Source organism: Pseudopipra pipra, chromosome 2 (assembly GCF_036250125.1).
Source record: "Pseudopipra pipra isolate bDixPip1 chromosome 2, bDixPip1.hap1, whole genome shotgun sequence".
NCBI lineage: Eukaryota > Metazoa > Chordata > Aves > Passeriformes > Pipridae > Pseudopipra > Pseudopipra pipra.
This window is the reverse complement of record NC_087550.1, coordinates 86,248,731-86,270,883: the sequence shown is the minus strand read 5'-3', so window position 1 is coordinate 86,270,883 and position 22,153 is coordinate 86,248,731. Positions and strand designations below refer to the sequence as shown.

Genomic DNA, 22,153 nt, shown 5'->3' with positions numbered 1-22,153 from the left:
TTCTGGCTTATCATTCAGGAAAGGGAGATCTTACTTTCCCAAAATGTAATAATTTCTTGATCCAGAAGTACTGTTAAGAGGTTCACCAAGGTTTTCAGCATATTTAGATCCCAGCTGGATTTTTATCCTGTACCTTTCTTAGTGGAGTTCACTTCCAAAGAGAAAAATGCTGCCTCTTCTGCCCACCTGCTTATACTGTTCTGGTCATTCTGGCATGCATTAGTGTAAATCAAGGAGCATATTTTGGGCTGTAGGGCTCTCCTTGTTTTCCATTTTCACTTGTGCATTGATTCTTGACATCTTGATTTCCTTGCTTTGAAAGCCTGCTCCTGGCAAGCAAGGAGAGACAGCACTAGGACAGACAAAGTCAGCAGCAGTCTGCTGTTCGGGGCAGAAGTGTGCAAGTTTCTTCTAATCCTTTTGCCTGTTCCAGAGCCTTGGAAAACTTCTGCAAGACTTAAGCACTTTGACCAATCATCTGAGCCCCTTGCATTTGACTTAATTTACTCCCTGACTCTGTGAGGATTCTTTCCACTGGAACATGGACTGTATGTTTTGGAGCTGGGCTTCCCATCCAAGTGGCTTGTCAAACCCTAGCTGCCTCCAGCATCCTCATCAGTCTGTCCTCAGCAAACAGGCAAATGGAATGAAGATGGCTCACACTGGGGTTTTAATACCCATCAAGAGAAGGAGGCAGATGTGGAAAAAGGAGGTGGATAAAACATCCACCCCTTCCAAAACACCTTCAAGGAAAGGCAGTGCTATAGACTGGAAAGAAAATCCAAGATTAATATTTGAGATAAAGACAGAAGGCCAAAAGGGTCAAGGTAATGTGATTGGAGAAGACCCAGCATCAACAGTGATCTGGGGCACATTAGTCTTCAAATTAACGTAATTGGCAGGAAACAACAGCATGCCATGACAAAGTCAGCCATTGCAGTTGAAAAATCTATGCTTGCTAAGAAGCAGAAAACAGGGTCCAGAAAGCTTCTGTGATGACAAATTTTTGTTTGCTGGTAAGCTAAAGGATGAGATCCTCTACTTGTCATGGTCCTTAGGCAAAGCCATTCAAGCAGTCTAAGGCCCCATTAAATATAGCATCTGCTAAATCACTGGCGGGTAGTAAGGGAAAGTTCTTTCAGCAGAGATGCTAAAATAAGTAGCATTGTGATGAAGGCAACACAAAGGAAATGGTGTATTACAGAAAATATCAGGAGACCTGTTGAGTCTCAAAGTGGAGACTGAGCTCCACAACGCATGTGTCATTAGGACTGGATGAGTCCTCATACCTATTTTTAAGAGCAGGTGCTCTTTCCCCCTCCCCTTTTTTTTGTGGGAACAGTCCTCTCAACCCACTGAAGTAGTGCAGTGTCCAGAAGCATTTTTGGTACAGGAGCAGGCCAACATCCCAGGGGCATACAACTTAAGGATGAGTGGCCTTTTTCTGATCCTTAATAAGACTGCAAGCTTTCCCTCCTTGGAGGGCATTGTAACAAAATGTCTCCCCTGTATGGGAGCTTCTTTTTAAAGAACATATAATATCTGAAGTTTACTTTCTTCTGTCAAATTACAGCAAAATTGGGGAATGGGTGCAAAAGTTGTTGCAGCAAGGACAGATAACATGCACATAAACATAGACAATGAATATAATTACATAAGCTTCATTTCCTGAGCAAACCAAGCTAAAAAAGATTTAATTACTGAAACTTGGCCAAGAGACACAGGAAGCAAAAGCTGCTGAGGTTTTGATTTTCTGTCTGGGGATTTTTTTTAATACTTGTCAGTATGATTTATATGGGGCCTGGAATAGCTGTACACTTTTCAGAACAGTGTTCAGCCAGATGCTGGAATACAAGGAGTAACAAAAGTGCAGAACAATGAGGTATTTGGGAAGAAACTGAAATCTGAGCTATGCCAAAAATTCCCCCCCCCCAAAAAAAAAAATTTCACAGATAGGATCTTGCCCAAAGAGTCTCACTGTTTTATAGTATGTTTTGAGTTTGTTTTTTTTTTTTCTTTTCTAAATGTTAACACTCAAATAAAAATTTTAAAAAGGGTTTTCCATTAGCTGGATGTAGAGATAATATTTTCTTTCAGAAACATGGACTCACATTTTGCAAGAGCAAACAATTCTGACAGATCCTGGCAACTGCTTTGTGAACCTGGCATCAGTGCCATTTTCACTGCCACAGGAAAGGCAGTTTGACTGTCAATCAGCCAAGGGCCAGAAAGCAGCTTTGTTTGGGACAGAGCTGCTAGGCTTCCGGGGATGCAGCTTGGACCATCCTTGTAGCCATGACATTTTGGGTGATGACAGCTGCCTGATGCCCTGAAAGGATTTGGGGGTACTGTAGTCTTTGGAAGATTCAGAGCTATTGAAGGCAGATAATTGGTTTTTATGTTGATACACAATACTTCTGCTTTCAATCTTTATCGGGAAATGAAGCGGCACAAAACTATGTAGCATTGATATGTAGACTTATTCCTGACAGTACCTCATTCTGAAACACACTGAAGAGCTTGATCTTGATACTTCTTCATTAACTACAGGCAAAGCTATTCATGAACCTAAGAGCTAAGGAATACCACAGCCCAAAGAAAACTGAAACGCATGAGAGAAGTACACCTGATATTTTTGTTCTATCAGGCAAAAGTATCAGTGAGCTGGCTTCTCCAGTTCTACCTCCACCACAACTCTTCAATTTTAGAGAATTAATGGATCATCTGAGGAGATTTAGATCATCATTAGTATCTGGGACTAGAAACTGTTAAATTAACTACCGGGAGATGCCAAATTTACCCTATTGTGTACTGTAAGATACAGACATTTACAATCACTGTGGGGTTCTGGGGAGAACAGTTGTCGTGGTTTGGGCCTTGTTTTCCCCAGAGGCTGAAAAGTGGTAGACCCCAAGGGGTGGAAACCCTTGGAAGTTTTGAAGTTCTGCCCAATGGGCGCTCCTGCAGAAATGTAAACATATCACAACCAGACCGGAAGAGAAGAGTTGTAGTTTTTGGTTGTAGAAGAGGTGGCCATGTTGTGAGCCACGAGGAAGGGGCTCTGTGCCCCTTGGGGCCTCTGGCCCCCTCCCAGCCCCGGCTGAGGGGCTGCAGGGACCTGGAACAGCATAAAGCTGGGCTAGGTGCCTGTAGTTATGCTGGGAGATGTTTGTCTCCATGGGCGCAGAGCAGCAGCCGACACTGGCCGGAGAAGGTGGCAGAGAGCCAGGAGATAAGGACCTGAACTGAAGGAGCAACAGAAACATGCAGCACCGCAGAGAAGACTCCTGGAAGACAGAGCCAGGAGAAAGAGAACCAGCAGCTGAGAGACAGAGTTTGGGGTAAGAGACTGTACCAGATCCCCCAAAACTCCCTTGGAGACCCTCTTGGAGAAGAGGGACATGGACTCCTATTTTAGAGGAGCCTTGGAGTATGCAGCACGAGAGAGAGAGGAGCTGAGAAGCTCAGGGCGTCCTGGAGCTGGACCGGGATGGCCAGATGGGATGCGGGGGGAGTTGACCTTGGCTCCCCCCCTTGCACTGCTGCCGCGGTGGCAGCCTGAGAGACAGAGCACGGAGCTCTGCAAACGGGAACTTGAATCCCCTGAGGAAGGGACTTTCACGAAGATGCCCCGGCATTTCGTGATATGCCTGTGGTGATGCGAGTCTTGTCCCTGCTGGCAGTCCACAGGTGAGGCCTTCGCTTGGACCGAAGGAGAGCCAAGGGGCTTGGAGACCCCCTTGTGTATGTTGAACAGAGATCCAGCTACAACAACCCAGTTACTGCTGCATGGAGGACAGAAGAAGAGCTGCTGCTTAAGGACTGGAAGGGATCCGTCCTTCTTTCCCTCCTGAACTTTTATTTGGAGGGGAGAGGAGACCTGATCCACTGTAAATACTATATGTCATGGTAGAGATAGTTTGTGATCGTGTGTATAATGTGATATGGTATTTATTTGTACAGTCATTGTAATATATTCCCTTTCCCCCACTTTGAGTCTGGTGTGTTTTGTCTGGAAAAGCCCATCTCACATTAGGTTGAGATGTGGGAGGGGGGATGGAAGTAGGGAACTGGATTTGGGGACTAGCTCAAACCATGACAACAGTGAAAGAGCATGACTTCTCAAAAGCTTTAGCAAGAATGTTTTAGCTAAGCTAAAGTAAAGATAAACATATGCTTGAAGTAACACACCTGGACAAGAGGTTAAGGCATTGAGATCACTGATTGATACATGTATCTTAAAAGGTGAGAAAAGGACATCTAGAATATTTGGACTGGTGTACTACACAGGAGTATCAGGTAATTTCCATCAGCAGTATCCTGAGAGCAAGCGAGATACAAATAATGAAGTAGGGGGGGAGGCAATAGCCAGAGAAGCAACAGCCCTGAGATGGTTGGAAAGTAAATGACAAACCAAGACATTGATAAATGTTTCCAGAGAAGAGGAAGGCCAAATTTAGTGAATGCAAAATGAATGTATTTAACAATTCATCATAACACTGTTGCTGATGTTTAAATGAAAACAGTGCAGTGCTCTCACTAATTTAATTGTGTGTGACTCTAAATATGCCAGAATCAATAATGTCTTGTTTATCTGAAATTTCATTTTGTCAGATAATTTCTGATGAGCTGTTACTATGATCAGTGACATTACAGTTTAGCCATAACCTTTTCAGAACTGATCTTTCTGTAAGCATGAAACACAAAAAAGTATGTTAACATTTGTCTTTGGTTGCTGGGCCTTGCATGCTTCACCAATAAAGTGTAAGCAAGTCCTAGAGAGCTAAAACTCAAAACTACAAAATATTACAAAAAGTAGAAATCTCCTTATTGCTCTGCTTTACAGAGCTATAAAAACTTATTTTTTGTGAATTTTAGTTTGTGCAAATGATTATAAAGGTGTGTAAATTATTATAAGGGTATGTAAATGACAATAAATCTACATTTACCATGATAATAACTACATTATTAAGCAAATAACACTCATTTCTTTGTAAATTGACTGAAAAAAACTGAATAGAAGAAATTAGTCATGAATAACTGACTTTGATTTTCCAATGTCAGTTCACATTAGGTTGCACTATGATGTAAAACAGTCTTTCAAAAAAAACCTGTATTAGTCTTTAAAAAAAAACCCTGTATGGCCTCTTTTTTTCAACGGCAACAACCCTATTTCACAAATCATTTAAAAGCTAACTCTGCTTAATCTCAGACTTAATGAAGTTTGCTGTCTATTTTTTAATTTATCCTGCAAATTGTTTTATTCTATGGAATGGTAGTACTCAAAAAGACCCTCTGTTTCCAGTCTGAAGTGTTCTGTTGTTTTAGCTTTTACTATTCATTCCTGATGTATTATGAGAAGACCTATGAAAAAGTCATCATAAGTCTTTAGTTCATAATCTGGTTCCATTAATGATGTGTTGACTGAGCACAGTACATTTCTGAAGGCTTTTGTAAAGCCACAGGCTTTGCTGCTGTAGCTCATGTGAAGCCTGTAATGGGTTCCATGGCAATTCAGAAAAAACACTGTTAATATCTAAATTTCATTTTCATGGATCTGAAAATGTACAATTCAGGCTAGTTACAAACCCCATAGGCTGTGTAAGGTGAATATCCAGCTGCAATGATTTTTGTAATTGAAATTGGATAGAAAATTTCTATACATGGGACAGTGTGAATAGACTGTAGAGTGTTTCTAACTTAAGAAGTTAGGCACTGATAAATAGATGGATGTTGTCATGGTTTGAGAGCCCCAAAAATCCAATTCCCTAGTCCAAACCCCCTCTCACATCTCAACCCCGTGTGAGATGGTTTTTCCAGACACCACACGAGACTCCTGACAATGCTATTACTATTTAATTGTAATAGCTATCTTCAAGCTGTGGATACAAATATTTTCTATCCATACTTACTCTATTTTTTTTTGTAAGAGAATACAAAGTCTTCTTGTCTGTCTTTAGAAACACAGGCTATTCCTTGTCAGTTCTTTTTTTATGTACTTGGTACAACAAATAGCTTACTTACTTATACTTACTATTATCAACTTACATGTTGATAATAGTACACATCCAATCATAATACTGTATTATTTTATTGCTGATAGATATTGCTCTAGCGATATCTAACTGCATTCATACTTAACATACACATACTGACTATTCAGCAGCAATTGGAAGATAAGGGTTAAACATGCTCAGCATGACCTTTAAATACTGTCAGACCCATGTGAGAAACACAAAATGAGTTTTTAGTGTTAAAAAAATCTGCTTACAAAGTATTCAAATAAAAACATTAGATAGATTGTTTGTCAATGAAAGGAAGAAACCTGTAGGCAAATTTTGTTCTCTCTCTTCTTCCCCACTTGTGGACTAAAAAACTTCACAGGTGTATTTTCTTTCATTTCCTGAGCTATTTATGGCTATGTTGTTTACTTTACTAGAGCTCTGAGTCTCCACCGGAAACTCTGCTTGTTCATTATATGTTTTCAGATGAGCCAAAACACATTTTCTCAGCGCTTTGCCTAACAAAGCAATACACAAAGTAAACAATGTTATCTTTCTCATCAGGATGGTCTTAAATGAAATCTTAGTAGTCCTACATGGAGGATATGGTTAATTACTGCAATCAAATGGGTAAAGGCAGGATTATTTTATCTTGGAATATCCAGTACATTTGAAGCTGATACTGAACATTTATGGGCTATTCTTAATCCAATACACATGTTTGTGTTAAAGATCTTTGATGGAATGCACAGCTGTTCTGCCCCTAACTTTGAGGTGGTCTACATAGTCAGTAGGAAAAAAAAAAAAGGTATGTTTAAAGTCCTCTAGAGAAAGGTATTCAGCTCCCGCTGGGATGTTTGAAGTCAGCTGGCCAGCATCTCTTGGTGTCACTGCTGTCCATCCTAGTCATAAGAAATTTAAGTACTTGCTTTAGAAGAACAATGTCATTAAGCATCTTCAATGAAAGTGCAGTTTAAATGAATGGAAGAGGAAGACTGTATGTTGGCTATAAAGAATGTCAGCAGATCAAAGAATTGCAGATTTGACAGATATGCCTTTAATAAACTGAGGTTTATGTTCTACTTTGGCTATTTTACAGCTTTGATCTCTAAATTGTCCAAAGCAAGCCCTACTAGCTTTGGTTTTAAATTCTTACAGTAGAAGATTTGACTTGGTCTGGTTTATCCAAATATTTTTCATCTGCTCTATTGTACTGATGTTGACTTCCTCTTTTTCATAATGCTGAATTAAGAGCCAACTTATATATAGAAAATTGTGAGTGATTGGCATCACCTACATCTGCCTAAGATGCTGCTTAAATATGCAGTCACTCAGACTTTGTACATCTCAGCATAATTTTTGGGAAGCACCTCTAAGATCACCCTCAGCAAATTCCTGTTTAAATGGACATGAGAAAATTTTACATGCAGCTTGAGATTCTTCATTAGTCGGTTATAAACTGTAAAAAGAAGTGATTTTTTTCTCTTCTCACTTGAGCTCATGCAGTCAGCCAAGTACAATATTTTAGCTGCTAAAATATTCATTTTTAGCTGTTTGTTTTCTGCTAAAGAACTCAATTTACATTTTTAGCTTTACAATGATGAGGCTGATCTCTCAGCAGTAGTACATATCTCTTGAGTTCTCAGCATCATTCAATCGTTGTAGGGCATGTGCAAAAGAAAGGAGTTGTAGGTCCACGTAAACAAAGGGAGATGAGATGAGATGGGATGAGATTGCCATCTGTTTGAATCTCACCCCAAATCCTATGGAAAACAGGATTTGCTCAGGTGAAGCCTCCCATGTCTATGCAGAGCTGGCTGTGGTATATAAGATCTAGGGCAGAACAAAGCAGCAGCACAAGATTCCAGCAGACTCTCAGAAGCCATCCCTTGGCCATGCATTTCTGAAAATTTCCTTTTACCTGGAATCATCATCTCCAGTCTTGCAGCCAGTAGAAATGTGACATTTGGTCTAGATTATCAAAAATTTTCTGAATCACATTATGAATAATGTCTATTCTTTGTCTGTAAAGACACACATTTGTGAAGCATCACAAGTTCATTATCGAATAGCTATGTTAGCTATGGAAAATCAGTACAGTGAGCTAGAAAACTGAATTCTGTCTCTTACTTGTATATTTCTTTATAAGCAGAAAACTTCTAAATACAGGGAGAATAGAACAATTACATATTCCAGAATAATTCAGATCAGAAAAGAACTTGAACTAGGAAAACCACTTTCAGGATTTTCATTCTTCTCTGCAAAGTATTGGTATTGCAGAAAACCTAGGGTAAAATCTTCAGCGTTGTTCCATTCATAACAGAACAGGAGGTTGGAGTGAAGTGTCCATTCCATAAAAAGCATAAAGAGGACTGTGTAAGGTTAGGCAAGCTTGCTCTGTATGTCCTCAGTGTGGGAACAAGTTAAGCCAGCATTCAGTTAATTAGGATCTGAAAGGAGTGTTTTGGCCTTGACTGGTGTTTTTGATAAAGAGAGTGCTGTGTTCTCAAAGCAAAAACCACTTTGAACAGTCTGCATGATAGCATGGGTTTTCTCTCATGGCTGAACACAGCCACCATATGATGTGAGTGTGAATGTGTGGGATCAAGGCATTGGTTTGGGACAGTCTTGGGAATTCCAGTTAACAAAAGACAAACACCAGGTGCTGTTTACAAAGGAACCCTAATAAAAGGGAAACACTGGAAAGATTGGCAGACAAAATCCCAAAATCGAACTCTGTGTGGTGGCAGCCTCATTTCTTTCAGTGCCCATATTCGCCATACCTCAGTACTCTGATCCATGCAAGAATTCTCTCCTTGGAAAAAGATACAATTTATAAGCTAGGAGTGAGATCAAACCATTTAATGTTAATGATATTAGAAATGGGGATGGAATGTGGCTAAATCAGAGGAATCTGAACATTTATCAGGTGTTCTAGTTACCAGTGGATTAATTTATAAAAGAATCTGCTGGCCAGAACAATGCAAGCAGATAGACGCAAGCAGATAGACAAAAGCAATTGTTGCACATGAGGCTTCCGAAAATTGCTTTCTAAATAAAAGTGTTAGCAATCATTAAAAATAACTATATAAATAAAAATGCATAGCAAAACATTAATATAGGCTATAAGACTTTTTTTTTGTTTTAGTTTTGGTGAGTTTTTTTCAGAAAGGTGAAGGCATTTGCAAAACAATAGAAAAGTGTAATTATGGGACAATATATGATAAACCCAACCAATTTCCAAAACCAAATCTCTTGATACTGCTCACAAATGTGTCAAAATGGAAATTGTTTGGCAAGCATAAGGACAGAGCATAAAAGTGTGATGATGATGAAGCAGAATTGCCTTATCTTCTTAGTGCAATTTCAAGTTACTCCACCTATCCTTTAGGATCTGATACTGGAACAGGGATTTTTTTTCCTACAAGGGCTGTGCGTGACAAAATCTTTGCACCCCTATGTGAGAAGTATCTGTTAGATTTTAACAGAAAGTGAGTACATTGAAAAGCCACATCTCAAAATGTCTTCAAGGGAAAACTTCTCTCTTTTCAATCTAATTCTGTTCATTCCACTCTGCCTTCTTCCCCTTCTCATTTTCACCTTTTTATTCTCTTCTGCATTTTCTCTGAGCCAAAATTTTATTTTGTCTATGAGTAGCTAGAAAATTTTTACCTCTTACAAGGGCTGGTTCACAGAAAATCCTTCTTTTGGGAATTATTTCTATGACAGCAACACTTCTCTTTTGCTCCTTTCTATTTTGAAGGCCCAAAAGAAGAATTGATGTCATGTAGTTTATCAGTAAATCACATCAGCATCCTACACTTCTATCAAAAAACAGAATTAGTCTCAGGTAAAGGATAATTAAGCATTACTGTTGATGATGGTGACTGGATTGTCTAGTTTTTCATCAAAGTGATATCACAGTCATATTAAAGCACATTTTTGGGTAGCAAAACTATCTATAATGGGACATATATCCTTTAACTTCAGGGCAGTGTTAGATTCATTATTCCGCAGTCATGGTAATGTTGGTTGATTTTTTTTCATAGGCTAATGTACTGTTAATAAGGTGTCAATTACTGATGCAAGCAAACAGGGCAAAGAATAATGTTTCTAATTGCTGTAGTTATCACCTAAGTGCAATTATCTACTATTGCTGAAATAAATCAATTTAGGATTCAAAGCTATCTTTATAACATTCACATTTAACTTTTTTTTCGAATTATTATTATCATACCTACCTTTTAAAATACTTCATCATTTTTCTTTTCCTGTATTTTTTAAAAACATCACTGAGTTGGAAAAAAGCTAGTCACCTTCATTAGTGAACAGAGAGAACTCAATATGCATTCAATTATAGTGTAGGTATCCATAGGTCTTAAGTAAACTATTAAAAATCTCCATTGTCTTTCCCTACTTCTGCTTCAGTCTACCCTGAAGGCTTCCTGCTGAAAAGACATAATGAATTGTCTATATACCCTATTTTTTAATTTGTTTTATTTTAAACTAATTGAACTGAAACTGCTTTTTCTGCCATCCAATTGTGCTTAATAAATACATACTGTCATGCAATCAAAGATAATACCAGTTTTAAGAGTAGAACTTCCAGGATTGTCCTGCTTAAAAGCCTTCTGAGATTAAATAGATGCAGGAATAGATCACCGAGGAAACCTCTTCCTCCAAACGTTGAGAAGTTTGGATTAAAATGCAGTTTGTTTGCCAACAAAGAAGCAATCATAAAGACTGCTAACAAGAGAAAGAGCCCGGACAGATTTTGTGGAAGCATATGATTTGTGATCCAAAACACGGTGCCAGAGAAAGGTGCATTTCTGGACTTCATTATCCTCTTCTGACCAAGGCTGTGTTGACAGAGGTCTCCCAATTAGCCTGAAGAAGAGTTAACAAGGTAGTATTCAAGAAGGCAAAGTGTTTCTGAAAGCATCTGGCTGTAAGCTGTAAAGGGCTGCTCATTCCCTGCCTCTAATTGGAGTAGAGCATCCTCCCTATACTGACCACCTTCACTGACAACAGTTGAATCTGCAGTGCTCCCTCCATGCTTGTGATGTAAACTCCAACCACTTACTGATGGCAAAAGCTTGTCTTTCAGATCACGCTTTTCCCTGACTTCGAGTGTATATCTAACACCCCTGGAAAAGCAAAACCTTCCCAGAATCTGGCTATGTCTTTCAAATATATACTGCTGGCACAAGTATCAGTCCCTGGCAGATAATTAACAGAACCAATCCTTTCTTGCCTGCTTCTCCCACATTTTCAGCTTTGCTGCTGCTTTCATTAACTCCTCATTGCATACTCTCAGCATACAAGTTTTTGCAAGGCTAAGAAGGAGAGAGGACTTTTCTAGTTGTGTTCCTTCTGCTGGGTCTACCTGTGTTATATGTGAATACAAAGTGTGGGGAACCAGGAGTAAAATAAGCTTTTTTCACGGCGTAGGGAAAAGATGTCTGAAGAGATGAAAGAAGTTAATTTTTTTCTATGCCTCTCTGTCTTTCCGTGTCTTTGATACTTTTCTAAGGAAAGCTTTTAAACCCTTGAAGTGGTCTGTGTCCTTTTTTGACATGATCCCTTTTAGGCTATCTTTCCATAGCTCTACTCACTTCCTAAAATAGATCCATTATCACACAACAGAAAGTGAAACAAAGATATCAAGCATTGATCTAAGATGCCCAGGCCAACAACAGCATTGGGGAAATCAAGGTTAGAGGCAGTATGCACTAACAGGCATCATTGGTCATATTACAGAAGTTGGTGATTTTCTGTCAGTGTTGATTCCTGTAGCAGCCATGCTTCAGGGGCGCTTGACACCAATTCTCACAGCTAACTTATAGTTGCATATGCCTCTCATCCAGCCTGGAGTTCTTTCTGGTCTTAACCATTTTTTCAGCAGTTTGGGGGAAGCTTCTGCACAAATCAGTCTCCCTAGAAATTGAAGCAGTATGAGTATGAAGAATGAAGTTTAAATATCTTTAACCTCTCAGTTCCAAGTCATAGGGTGGTGATGTGAGAAGATGTGGTGAGCTCAATTATTCCAAAAATAAAGGGGAAATAAAACAAAATCCAGAGAATCTCAAAGGTTTTCATGACGATTTGGCTTTCTGTTATAATACACTCACCTCCAAAACAGCAAAAAGTAGAAAATCAAAGTCATTAAGCATGTTTGGTGGAAATAAACAAGAGTTATTACATGGATACTTTCTCCCGGGCTCTTAAATAAAAATCAAATTTATTCCTGACCTGATTTTACAAAAACATGTAGTACCAATCTGACAAAAAACCAAATGGTCAAAGTGTTCTCTAAAAGTCTTTGATATAGTATATAAAAAGCTATAACACAGCCTGGAAAATAACTATTGGACTAAAAATTAGAAGAATTTAATCAAGTAAAATTCATGGAAGGGAAAATGAAGCTGTTGACTTTGGTAGAGAAGATCCTGAGTTGCAGGTTGCCAGAACCTGGATGGCTGTAACACAGAATACACATTTTGTTGTCTTCTTCCCATGACATCCCCCTTGCCATTTTACTGGCACCTGCTGGAAAGTCTCCAGGAGGAGACTTGCCCTGTTGCAGTATGAATATTCTTATATAACCTGAAGCAACCTGACAGGGTAAACAGACTTGATAGAATTATGTTCATCATGGATGACTTGAAGCCATAAGGTCTGGAATTTAAGGTAATTTACTGTCATTTGTCATGCTGGGAAAGTGAAAGAAAGCAGACATTTCTACAGATAGCACATTTAGTTGTGTTGAGAACTGAACAAGAGAGGTTGCATTTTCTTGTGGAAATATTGAAGTCTGCGGTTCTGATATTTTCTAAAATGAAATATTTAAAGGGCTAGAAACAATTGGACTGTGTATAAGAAATATAGAATATCACTGAAAAAAGAACCATCACGGATAGTTCTTTCTGCACGTTAAATGAATGGACATGAAATGGAAATGGCTGTAAATGAATGGATATACGGTCCAAATAGATGTGTTACTATTCCATAAAAGTTATTTTTCTTTTAAATTAATTGAAAAGTGAAGTCACCTGGCACTGGAGCAAAACAAAATAGCAGTTATTTAACAGGTTAAAACAACTCGCATTGATAGCAATCTTTCAAGCATACTGACATTGTAATGGATTTCTTTTGGTGGGGTGGCTATGGGATGAAAAGAAAGAAAAAAAAATCAGGAAGAAATTGAATTCAAGGTTAACTGGCACAACTTTTTCAGTGAAATTTGGGGAAAAAAAATGTAAAAAGTTCATTTTACATCAATTTAAAATAAATTTATTAAAAAGATAAAATCTTTGTTACTTCCAAGATATTTGAAACATTTTTACTGGCAATGATTATGGTGAAGTTTATCTGAGAAAAGGAACTCGATTTACTGCCTGTGATAAAACCTGCAAATTAACACTTGGGGCCCCAAGTTCTGCAGCAGGAGCTGGTGCAACAGGAGTTTCCTTCTCTTCACATCAGGAGGCAAATCAGGAGGTAGGATTAAGACTCAAATGGCATGGCAGCCCCCTGTGTGGTACTGATACTGCCTTGTGGGGAAAGGGCGGTTCGGGCACCATCGCTCGGCGTGAGTGCAGGGCAGCCACAACACACCAAGGAGGCCATCTGATGCTTCTTTTTCCCTTCTGAACTGCAGGGGAAAGATATCAGCGGCCCCATGGATGAAGCAAATTTGAGAAGGCTCCTGATGAAAAATGTAGAGCTTTCCATTAGAGGGAGACATTATTCAGTCAGAAATAGAATCATAGGATCATTTAAGTTGGAAAAGACCTCTAAGAACATCAAGTCCAACCAAATAAAAAATGCTCTGCCATGCCTACTCCTAAGCCATGTCCCTAAGTGACACATCTACATACTTTTACATCTTTTAAATACCTCCAGGGATGGTGTCTCAAACATTTCCCTAGGCAGCCTATTTCAGTGCTTGAAAACCCTTTCCATGAATAAATGTTTCCGAGTGTTCAATCTAACCCCCGCCATCCCTGGTGCAACTTGAGGCCATTTCCTCTTGTCTTATTGCTTATTATTTGGAAGAAAAAATGTGATCAGAAGGCTCAGTCAAATAGGAGCCAGACTCAAGATTTCAGATGATGCAGGGCTAAGGCTCAGAGGCCCTGCAAAGCTTGACTTCTTTTACTGTATCACTGTGTCCTCTGACATAATCTGTCAGCCAAAAAAAATTAACCTTTAGGTCAATCTCACAGACTGTCAGAGCAGAATTGGCTGTGAAATCTGCTTGGCAGCAAGAGTTTTCAAGGAGAACAGTGTTTGTTACTCAGTTAGGTCTTTCATGAGTTATTTATTTACATTGATGGAAAATATACAAATGTGACATTTTGAATTAACACAAACTCATTTTCTACAGATTAGAGCTAAGGGACTTGTGGGTATTCTTCTTGCCATGTTAGTGAGAAGGATAAATAAGGCCATGCACACCTTACAGCAGTACCCCAGCAGGGTGGAACCTTAAACAAGATTAAGAAGACACTCATCAAGGAAATAGCACCATGACCAGAGAAGTTGTTTTGCAATGCAAATATAAAAATTTATCAGTATCCATTGGGAAAAAAAAATTACTGATGAGATAGTTATATTAACCATCTATTGTTGTTGTTAGGCTTTTAATTTGCCTTATAATCTACATCTACTCTATTAATTAGATGAATAAAAATTGATTGTGTTATGCAGTAGAGAACAATCTAGTTTTAGCTAGAATAGGCATGCTGTTTTCTAGATGGTTTATTATTATGTTTTGGACTGGTTGAAGATTTGTTGTTGTACTCCTATTGGAAAATGCCATTCTCTAACAAAAAAGAAATTAAATATTGGCATGAAGATTAATTATGACCACTGAATGCTAAGCTGATAAGGACTTTCAGAAGCTATTTCAGCTGTAGAAATCAGGTGATGACTCATTAAATACAAAGACTTTAGAAGTAATATGCTGGCATAATCGCTTTACAATTCCCACATTAATTAAAATTTTCCTTTTTTTGCATTGTATGAAGTTACTTTCAGAATTACAGTAGCACACTCCACATTAGAACTATTGCAACTTTCAAAACAATGAGTCCTTTTCAATTGTTCATATCTTACACTGAGACTCCCCTTTTTTTGCAATCTATTGGTTTGCACAGCTTCTTCAGAGCCTATGTAAAGCAGTATACTTCTGTGTCTGGACCTCAAATTAGTATGATCAAATGCATCTCTAAAGAGATCTGCTTCTGATGGAACCAACTGTTTTTTCCATTATCAAAAAAACAGCGATTGTGAAAAATCAGAGGCTTGCCAGTGTTATGACTCTGTTTTTGTGTGCTGCACAACTCGAGCTGAATTATACCACTTGACTACTGATAAAGCATTAGATCAGAAATTTAGGTGTTCCCAAATAGCAGTGAAACAGTGAACTCATACTGTTTTGCAATACCTTCTTTTATGAAATGCAATATATTCATGTACATACATATTAATTTCTAGATGGCTACCCTAAAGAGGAAATGATTTACAGATGGAGGAAAAACTCAGTGGAGGCTGCTGACCAGAAATCTTGGAGACTCTATCAATTTGACTTTATGGGTCTCAGAAATACTTCAGAAATTGTGAAAACCTCTGCAGGTAAGAATTGAACAAATGGTAGAGCTTTTTCTGGAAATCATATTATTTAAAAATATTTATTCCAATTTTTCTTTCATTTGAATGCAAATTGATTTCAATGTGTACCAATGTTCATATTAAAATCTGTAAAGTGCAGACTTCAAAAACATTGACTTTATCTAGATTTTTTATAACTTCTTCTCTACTCTAGTAGTAATTTCACAAACTAAGGAATAAATACTAAGTTGATATGGCTTTTGGTTATATACTTGAAGTTACAATATGATTCTCATTCCTCATCTAAGTTTATTTGCATTGAATGCATTTTCACCATAAATTAAAGAGAAAGATAAAATGGTAGGTTAGTGAAATTAGATTCTTTAAACACTAGTTAACCATTCAGCCACAGGTTTAATATTTCTCTTAATATTTCAAAGGCATTCTTTATTTTTTCAATTGGTAAATGCCCTTGCTAGTGACTCTGCCAACTGACTGTAATTAAAATCCAGTCATACTTATTTTATTTCTTCAGAAATCTTGCTGTTTCTTATAATACCACCAATATATATATATTAAAAAAGATATTTAAATAGAATACATTACATGAACTGGATAAATTGTCATAAAATTCACACAATATCTAAACTGTATACGTGACTCTGCAGTCATCTCTGTGATTACAGTTTGGTAATTCTCACAGCTGCTGAGGGAACCTGCTAGAAGTGACCTTCTGCTTAACTGTTGGTAAATTTTTGAAAAAATCCCATATATATATTTTTTTTTCAAAATGTAAGCAAAGCTAAGCTATTATTTTGGAAACACTGTGAATAATATTAATGATAAAAAATTATAAATCTTTGAAACTCCTGCTGTTGGGTCATAGCCCACCGACTAACATCGGCAATGTATTCTCAGGATTGGATAGCAATTTTTATAATGAAGAGTCATTAAAGCTTTAGTGAATATTTTGAGCTGGTGGTTTAGCAGAACAAAATGTTGCAAACAGCACATATGTAAAAGTTCTGTTATGGACACAAAGTCTTGTAGTCTTTAAATTTCTCAGGAATGCAAATTTCCCATAAATTAAATCAGGTGTTGGCAGATAACAGTCACGTACAAAATACCATTAAAGTGTCTGCGTACGTGGTTTAACCCCAGTGGCATCTCAGCTCCATGCAGCCGCTCACTCACTTTCTGTGGTGGGATGGGGAAGAGATTTGGAAGAGTGAGAAAACTCATGCTTTGAGATAAAGGCAGTTTAATAGGCAAAGCAAAAGCTGTGCACAAAAACAAAGCAAAACAAGGAATTCATTCACTGCTTCCTATGGTCAGGCAGGTGTTCAGCCATCTCAAGGACAACCGGGCTCCCTCACAAGCAACAGTGACTTGAGAAGACAAACACCATCACTAGGAATATCCCCCTGCTTCCTCCTTTTTCCCCCAGCTTTATATGCCAAGCATGATTCCATACGGTCTAGGATATCCCTGCGGCGAGTTGGGGGTCAGATGTTCCGGCTGTGTCCCCTCCCAAATCCTTGTTCTACCCCCCCCCCCCCCGCCTCCTCGCTGATGGGGTGGGGTTAGGAGCAGAAAAGGTCTTGAATCTGTGCAAGCACTGCTCAGCAATAACACAAACATCCCTGTATTACCAACACTATTTCCAGAACAAACCCAAAACACAGCCCCTGTCAGGTCCATATAATAAAGTCCTGTCAATTGCTGTGTGTTTTTCTCCACGCCTGAAGCCTCTCCCATCCCAAATCTTGTTCCTTCACAACCACCCCTTTGCAGACTCAGGACAGAAAGGAAGAGCAGCGTTGTTCAGAGTGCTGCACAGGGGATCATTTCAACTAATGAGATGGAGTTAGGAAAAGGGAAGCAGGCAGGATACCAAAAGCAGCTTTCTGACAAAGAGAGGCACTAAACATCATCTTTTCCTCCCAAGGGAAATTATGAAAACTGCTATTAGAGAGGGCATTTAAAAGCAGACTGGGCAAAGCATGAGAAAATGTACTGCAGGGAGCAGTCCTGCAGTAACAGGAGATGGATTCAAAACCCTAACTTCTTTTTTGGCTTCTGACTTACACCTTTCTGCCCGTTTATGACGGTATTATTTCTCACTAAATTAGATGTTCATCTACATAATGTGAGAGCTGCTGCAGTGCTACCTTCCTGTGTCTAGTTTGTGGATCTCTTTTTCAGCTTCTCTTCAGCCATGTTCTGGCTATAATAAAGAGGTCACGCTGGCCACACGGCAACACGCTGCTGCTCTTCCAGCATTTGCTTCAAGTCCTTTCTTGGTAGTTGTTTTCACTGCAGAATTACTAGATTTACTGCTCATCAGAGTTCTGCTATTTGACAGTTTTTCAGTCTTTCCAAACCTTTTTCAGACATCTAAATAACCTTTATGCCAATCTATGACAATTTCGGTGGTACATAAGTAGCAAGCCGTCTGGTACAGAGTGTATTTCTGAAATAAGCAAAATGAGAAAGATTGTCATGTCTTGTGTTGAACCAGCAATGGCTTAAAGCATTGCCACAGTGGTGTGCTTCATGCTTGCAAGACTAACATTTTTTACAATAATCTGCCAACGAGGTGAAGTCTTCATTGCCATCTGTACGAGGTATACAGTTTCTTTCCTGAGGATTTTTTTAAAATTTCATTCTAAGATACAAACACAACAAAATAAGTACCTACTGCATATGGTGATTACATGGAATAAACAGCAAAATCACCGTGCTGGTGCTGTGGTCATGAACCTTTATCTTACATCCTAAGTAAGCCTTCACTGTCAGGTAATACCAAATAATTCACAAGTACTGAAAAATTCCCCTGTTGGCAAGATACTCAGATACCATAGCAAGACCACTTCTCTTGCTAAAATGTCAAAAAAGGCTGACAAAGATAGTTAAAGTAGAGGGAATACCAAGCCACCTGGCATTCAGCCGTGAAAAAAGGACAAAATGCATGTAAGGAGGAAATTCTCAGATTTTAAAACTGCAAATCAGCCAAAGGAAAGGTGACCTTGGCAACAGGAGAGAGAGGGAGAACATCATCCTTAAAAGCATTCTGTGTGTGTTTCAGGTTTCTGAGTCCTAACCTTCCAAATAAACTTGAGGGGGAAACAAAAGCAAAGACAAGAAAAAAACAAAAAGAAGGTCAACACACTCTCAGAGATTTATACAGAGGAAATGATGCTCATGTGCCTAGCTCTTCTACTATATGAGCAAAGAACAGCTGACTTGAGAAAGCATATCAAAATAGTCACCTCTGCTTACTTTTTGGTGTTAAATGCTCCCAGATCACTTATCTGTAGATGCAGAGAGCCCACAAGAAGTACCCACACAAGATGAACCAGACTGACCAGTGCCAGTCCAGGGCTAGTCAGCAGTCCAGTCATCGCCCAATAGGTCGATGTTCATGGAGCAGGATCACCACTCAGCCCAGCCATCAGACTGTCAAGGCAAGGTCAGGGTTGGCAGCAGGCAGCTGAGCCCCTCAACTTGAGGAAGGGTTGCAGGAGGAGTGGCAGAGCAGAATGGTCACAGGCTGACCAGAGCAACTGGAGCCTGTTGGTGTTCTCATGGTCTTGACGATGAGTGGGAAAAAATGCACAAATCCCAATGTGCTGAGTGTGGTTGTGTCTGTGCATATTTGTTTTTAATGATCTGATTCAGTCACACTCTCTCATGTACCAGCTAACTCATCTGAAGACATTTATTTAATGAATATTTATAAAACGTTTGGGTTTTAAAGTCACTGATATTTTTAACATCCCTCTGAGTCCTGATGACACATCACAGAGCGCTTGTCATCTGTGTGTTCTTCTCAGGACAAATGAGAATTTGGGGAATTTTTTTTCTCAAATGTTTAATTCATTGGGATCCAGCATACACTACCTCAGCTGACTGTGCTGCACAGACTGTCTTTAACCAGATGGCATCCTCAAGCAGATGGATGGAGACTCAGAAAAATGCAACGTGTCGTTTGAAAACGGTGTCTTATTTTCACTTGCCTGGCATTGCAAGAGCTTTGCCTCTTCACCCAGGGTATCATATAATCTCAATTGCTTTGATGGTTAGGCTTTGGTTTACAGCCCTCAGCAGATATCTGCTCTGAGCTCCTGTGATTTCAGATGGTGTCCCCTCCTCTTCCAAATACTGTCCCCACCTCTCTTTATCCTGTCATGCCTGACTCCTAATGTGAGTGCAGAAGAGAAGAAGGAGAATCTGCCCTTTTTTTTCTTAACCTGGCACAAGTGGAGTGGCAACTGAATTCCAGTGTCTCAAAACCTGCTTTTCCCTGGTGCTAGACAATATTCTTCTGTGTTCGTTAGCTGAGTGTGGAAAAAGTCTGTTTAACACTCCCCAAAGAGGTAGAACAGAAAATGCTTTTGTTAGGGGAATTCGCCATTACTCTACTCTCCATCTCTTCAGCTCACACCTCCCCTGGCCTTTAGAGACTTCCAGATATAACTCATTCTCATGGTTGTTTTTAATTCCTTTGTATCAGGTCGATGAAAGTATCCTTGTAGCTTTCTTTGGGTTCTTGAAATTTGTGATCTGAATTTTAGACCTTGCAAGTTCACTAACTGTGCTTGCATTTGTTCCCAAGGTTCATTAAATCAGGTTCGTGCTTTCAAAAATCTGTTTCTGTCATTTAGAAAACAATTCTAAGAAGTTAGAAATGCAGCTAAAATCCTGTGTTGCTTAAATCCTGTGTTGAGTCTTGAGGTTGAGTATAAGTTTATTTTCATAGACAGAACCATAGACAGAACCATACAGGGACAGTTATGTCTGACATGTCACCTTTCACCAGAGTTTGCTGTCCCCATCACACTCCTTTCTGCTTTCTCCCCTTTCCTACACAAACACACGCATACAGCTTCTCAGAGTCCTTGTGCATCTTCTACTCCCATGGGCTCCCATTCCCAGCAGCTCCAGCATTGTCAAACTAGCAGGTACCAGGAATGCACCCTTCAAAGCCCTTCTTGACCAACTCTCTAGCTGCAAAGATGAAGATAACTCTTCTGGCTACCATTACACAGGCAAACAAGCACACCATACAGCACTCATAACTTCGTTTTCATTCAACTTTTCTTTCTTATCTGCAACTTTCTCCACATTTTTTTTCCATAATGAAATCCATCATATCCAGTACAAGATCATAAAATCTCATTTAGGACTTTAAATAGGTTGAAAACACTACTCAGTACTTGAAAATAATGCCTAGTACTGACCCACAGAACTGACTCGTAACATATATAATGAATTCATATTTTCCCCATTCATTTTGACCCACAGAACTGACTCGTAACATATATAATGAATTCATATTTTCCCCATTCATTTTTCATAGTTCATTGTGAAATATAACTCCAATAACACCTTTAAACCCAGAAGGTTTCTACTGTTTAAAATTACTTTGCGTGCAGCACCTATACACATATACACAGCCTGGATATGAATTGACTCTCTCATTCTTTGGCTTCTTTCAGAAGAACAGAATAATACTATAGGTTCTTTGCCTCTGCAGTCATCTATGGAATGATGGAATAGTGTAGGACTTATTTTTTGACAGTAAATACCAATTTATGTGAAAACATAAAATTAGCCTGTTTATGAGAAGATTTAGCAATAATCTTTTTGTTGACAGTTTTATCTCTGATACAGTATTTGGAAAAAACCAAATCCCATTTTAGCAGAAAAATCAACAGTATTGACGTTTGAAAGATATTCACATGTCAAATAGCAATCTATCAGAATGCATATTTTGAAAAACTCACAACTTTTCTAAGAGAAATTTCAATTTTTAGTTTTAACAGCAATTCATATAATAGAGTCTGATAACTTTGTCTTTAACCACTCAGGTAAGAAATGTAATAAATTAATAGACCATTACTAATAGTATTTCTGGTCTGTTAAAGTGTTTTCCTATATTGGTTGCAAGTTTGACTGACATTTATGGGAATCAAAACTTTTATATTGCCCTGCAAATCCAGCAGTTGCTCATCTTGTTACAAAAGTGCCTCACAAAGCTCATAGTAAGACAGCTTCTGAAGAGAGTGATTTATAACTTCAATAGCCTACTGAAGTTAATAGAACATTTCCCTGGTGCTGGCCTGGGATCAAATACTGAAATGTAGAAGCCTGAACTCTTTAGTTAATGTGAGTAACTCTTTAGTCACTAGAAAGTAGAGAAAGCTCAGTTTAATGATAAATGAGTCAGATAACTGAAATGTGTTCTAAAAACACCTTCCTTCTTCCGTTCACAAATAGTACAAAAGATAACTAGAATAAGAGGAGTGGAGGGAATATGATTCCTCTCCATACTTTGTAAGTTGAGCAGAACTGCATATATAACTGGTTTCATTCTTATGCTTTGCCTTGCAGATACAAATGCTTAGTGTCCTTTGTATAGGTACTTACTGCTGCAAATGGTGAGAGAGATAAATGAAGTAACTTTACTTAGTGTTAAAGGCAAGAGTAGAAAAAAAAGACACTGGAGACTTGGAGGCAGGTCTTCACCTGCA

The 22,153-nt window shown here is 38.7% G+C and overlaps 1 protein-coding gene across 3 annotated transcripts in view; it reads left to right on the top strand.

Annotated features, from left to right (window-relative positions):
* The window catches only part of GABRG3 (gamma-aminobutyric acid type A receptor subunit gamma3), a 313,249-nt gene that overhangs the window by 251,664 nt on the left and 39,432 nt on the right, over window positions 1–22,153 (top strand). For all 3 annotated transcript variants that reach the window (XM_064646229.1, XM_064646228.1, XM_064646230.1), the window contains one exon: window positions 15,504–15,641. In XM_064646229.1, the coding sequence (XP_064502299.1) occupies window positions 15,504–15,641 (138 nt within the window). The remainder of the gene's footprint in view (window positions 1–15,503; window positions 15,642–22,153) is intronic.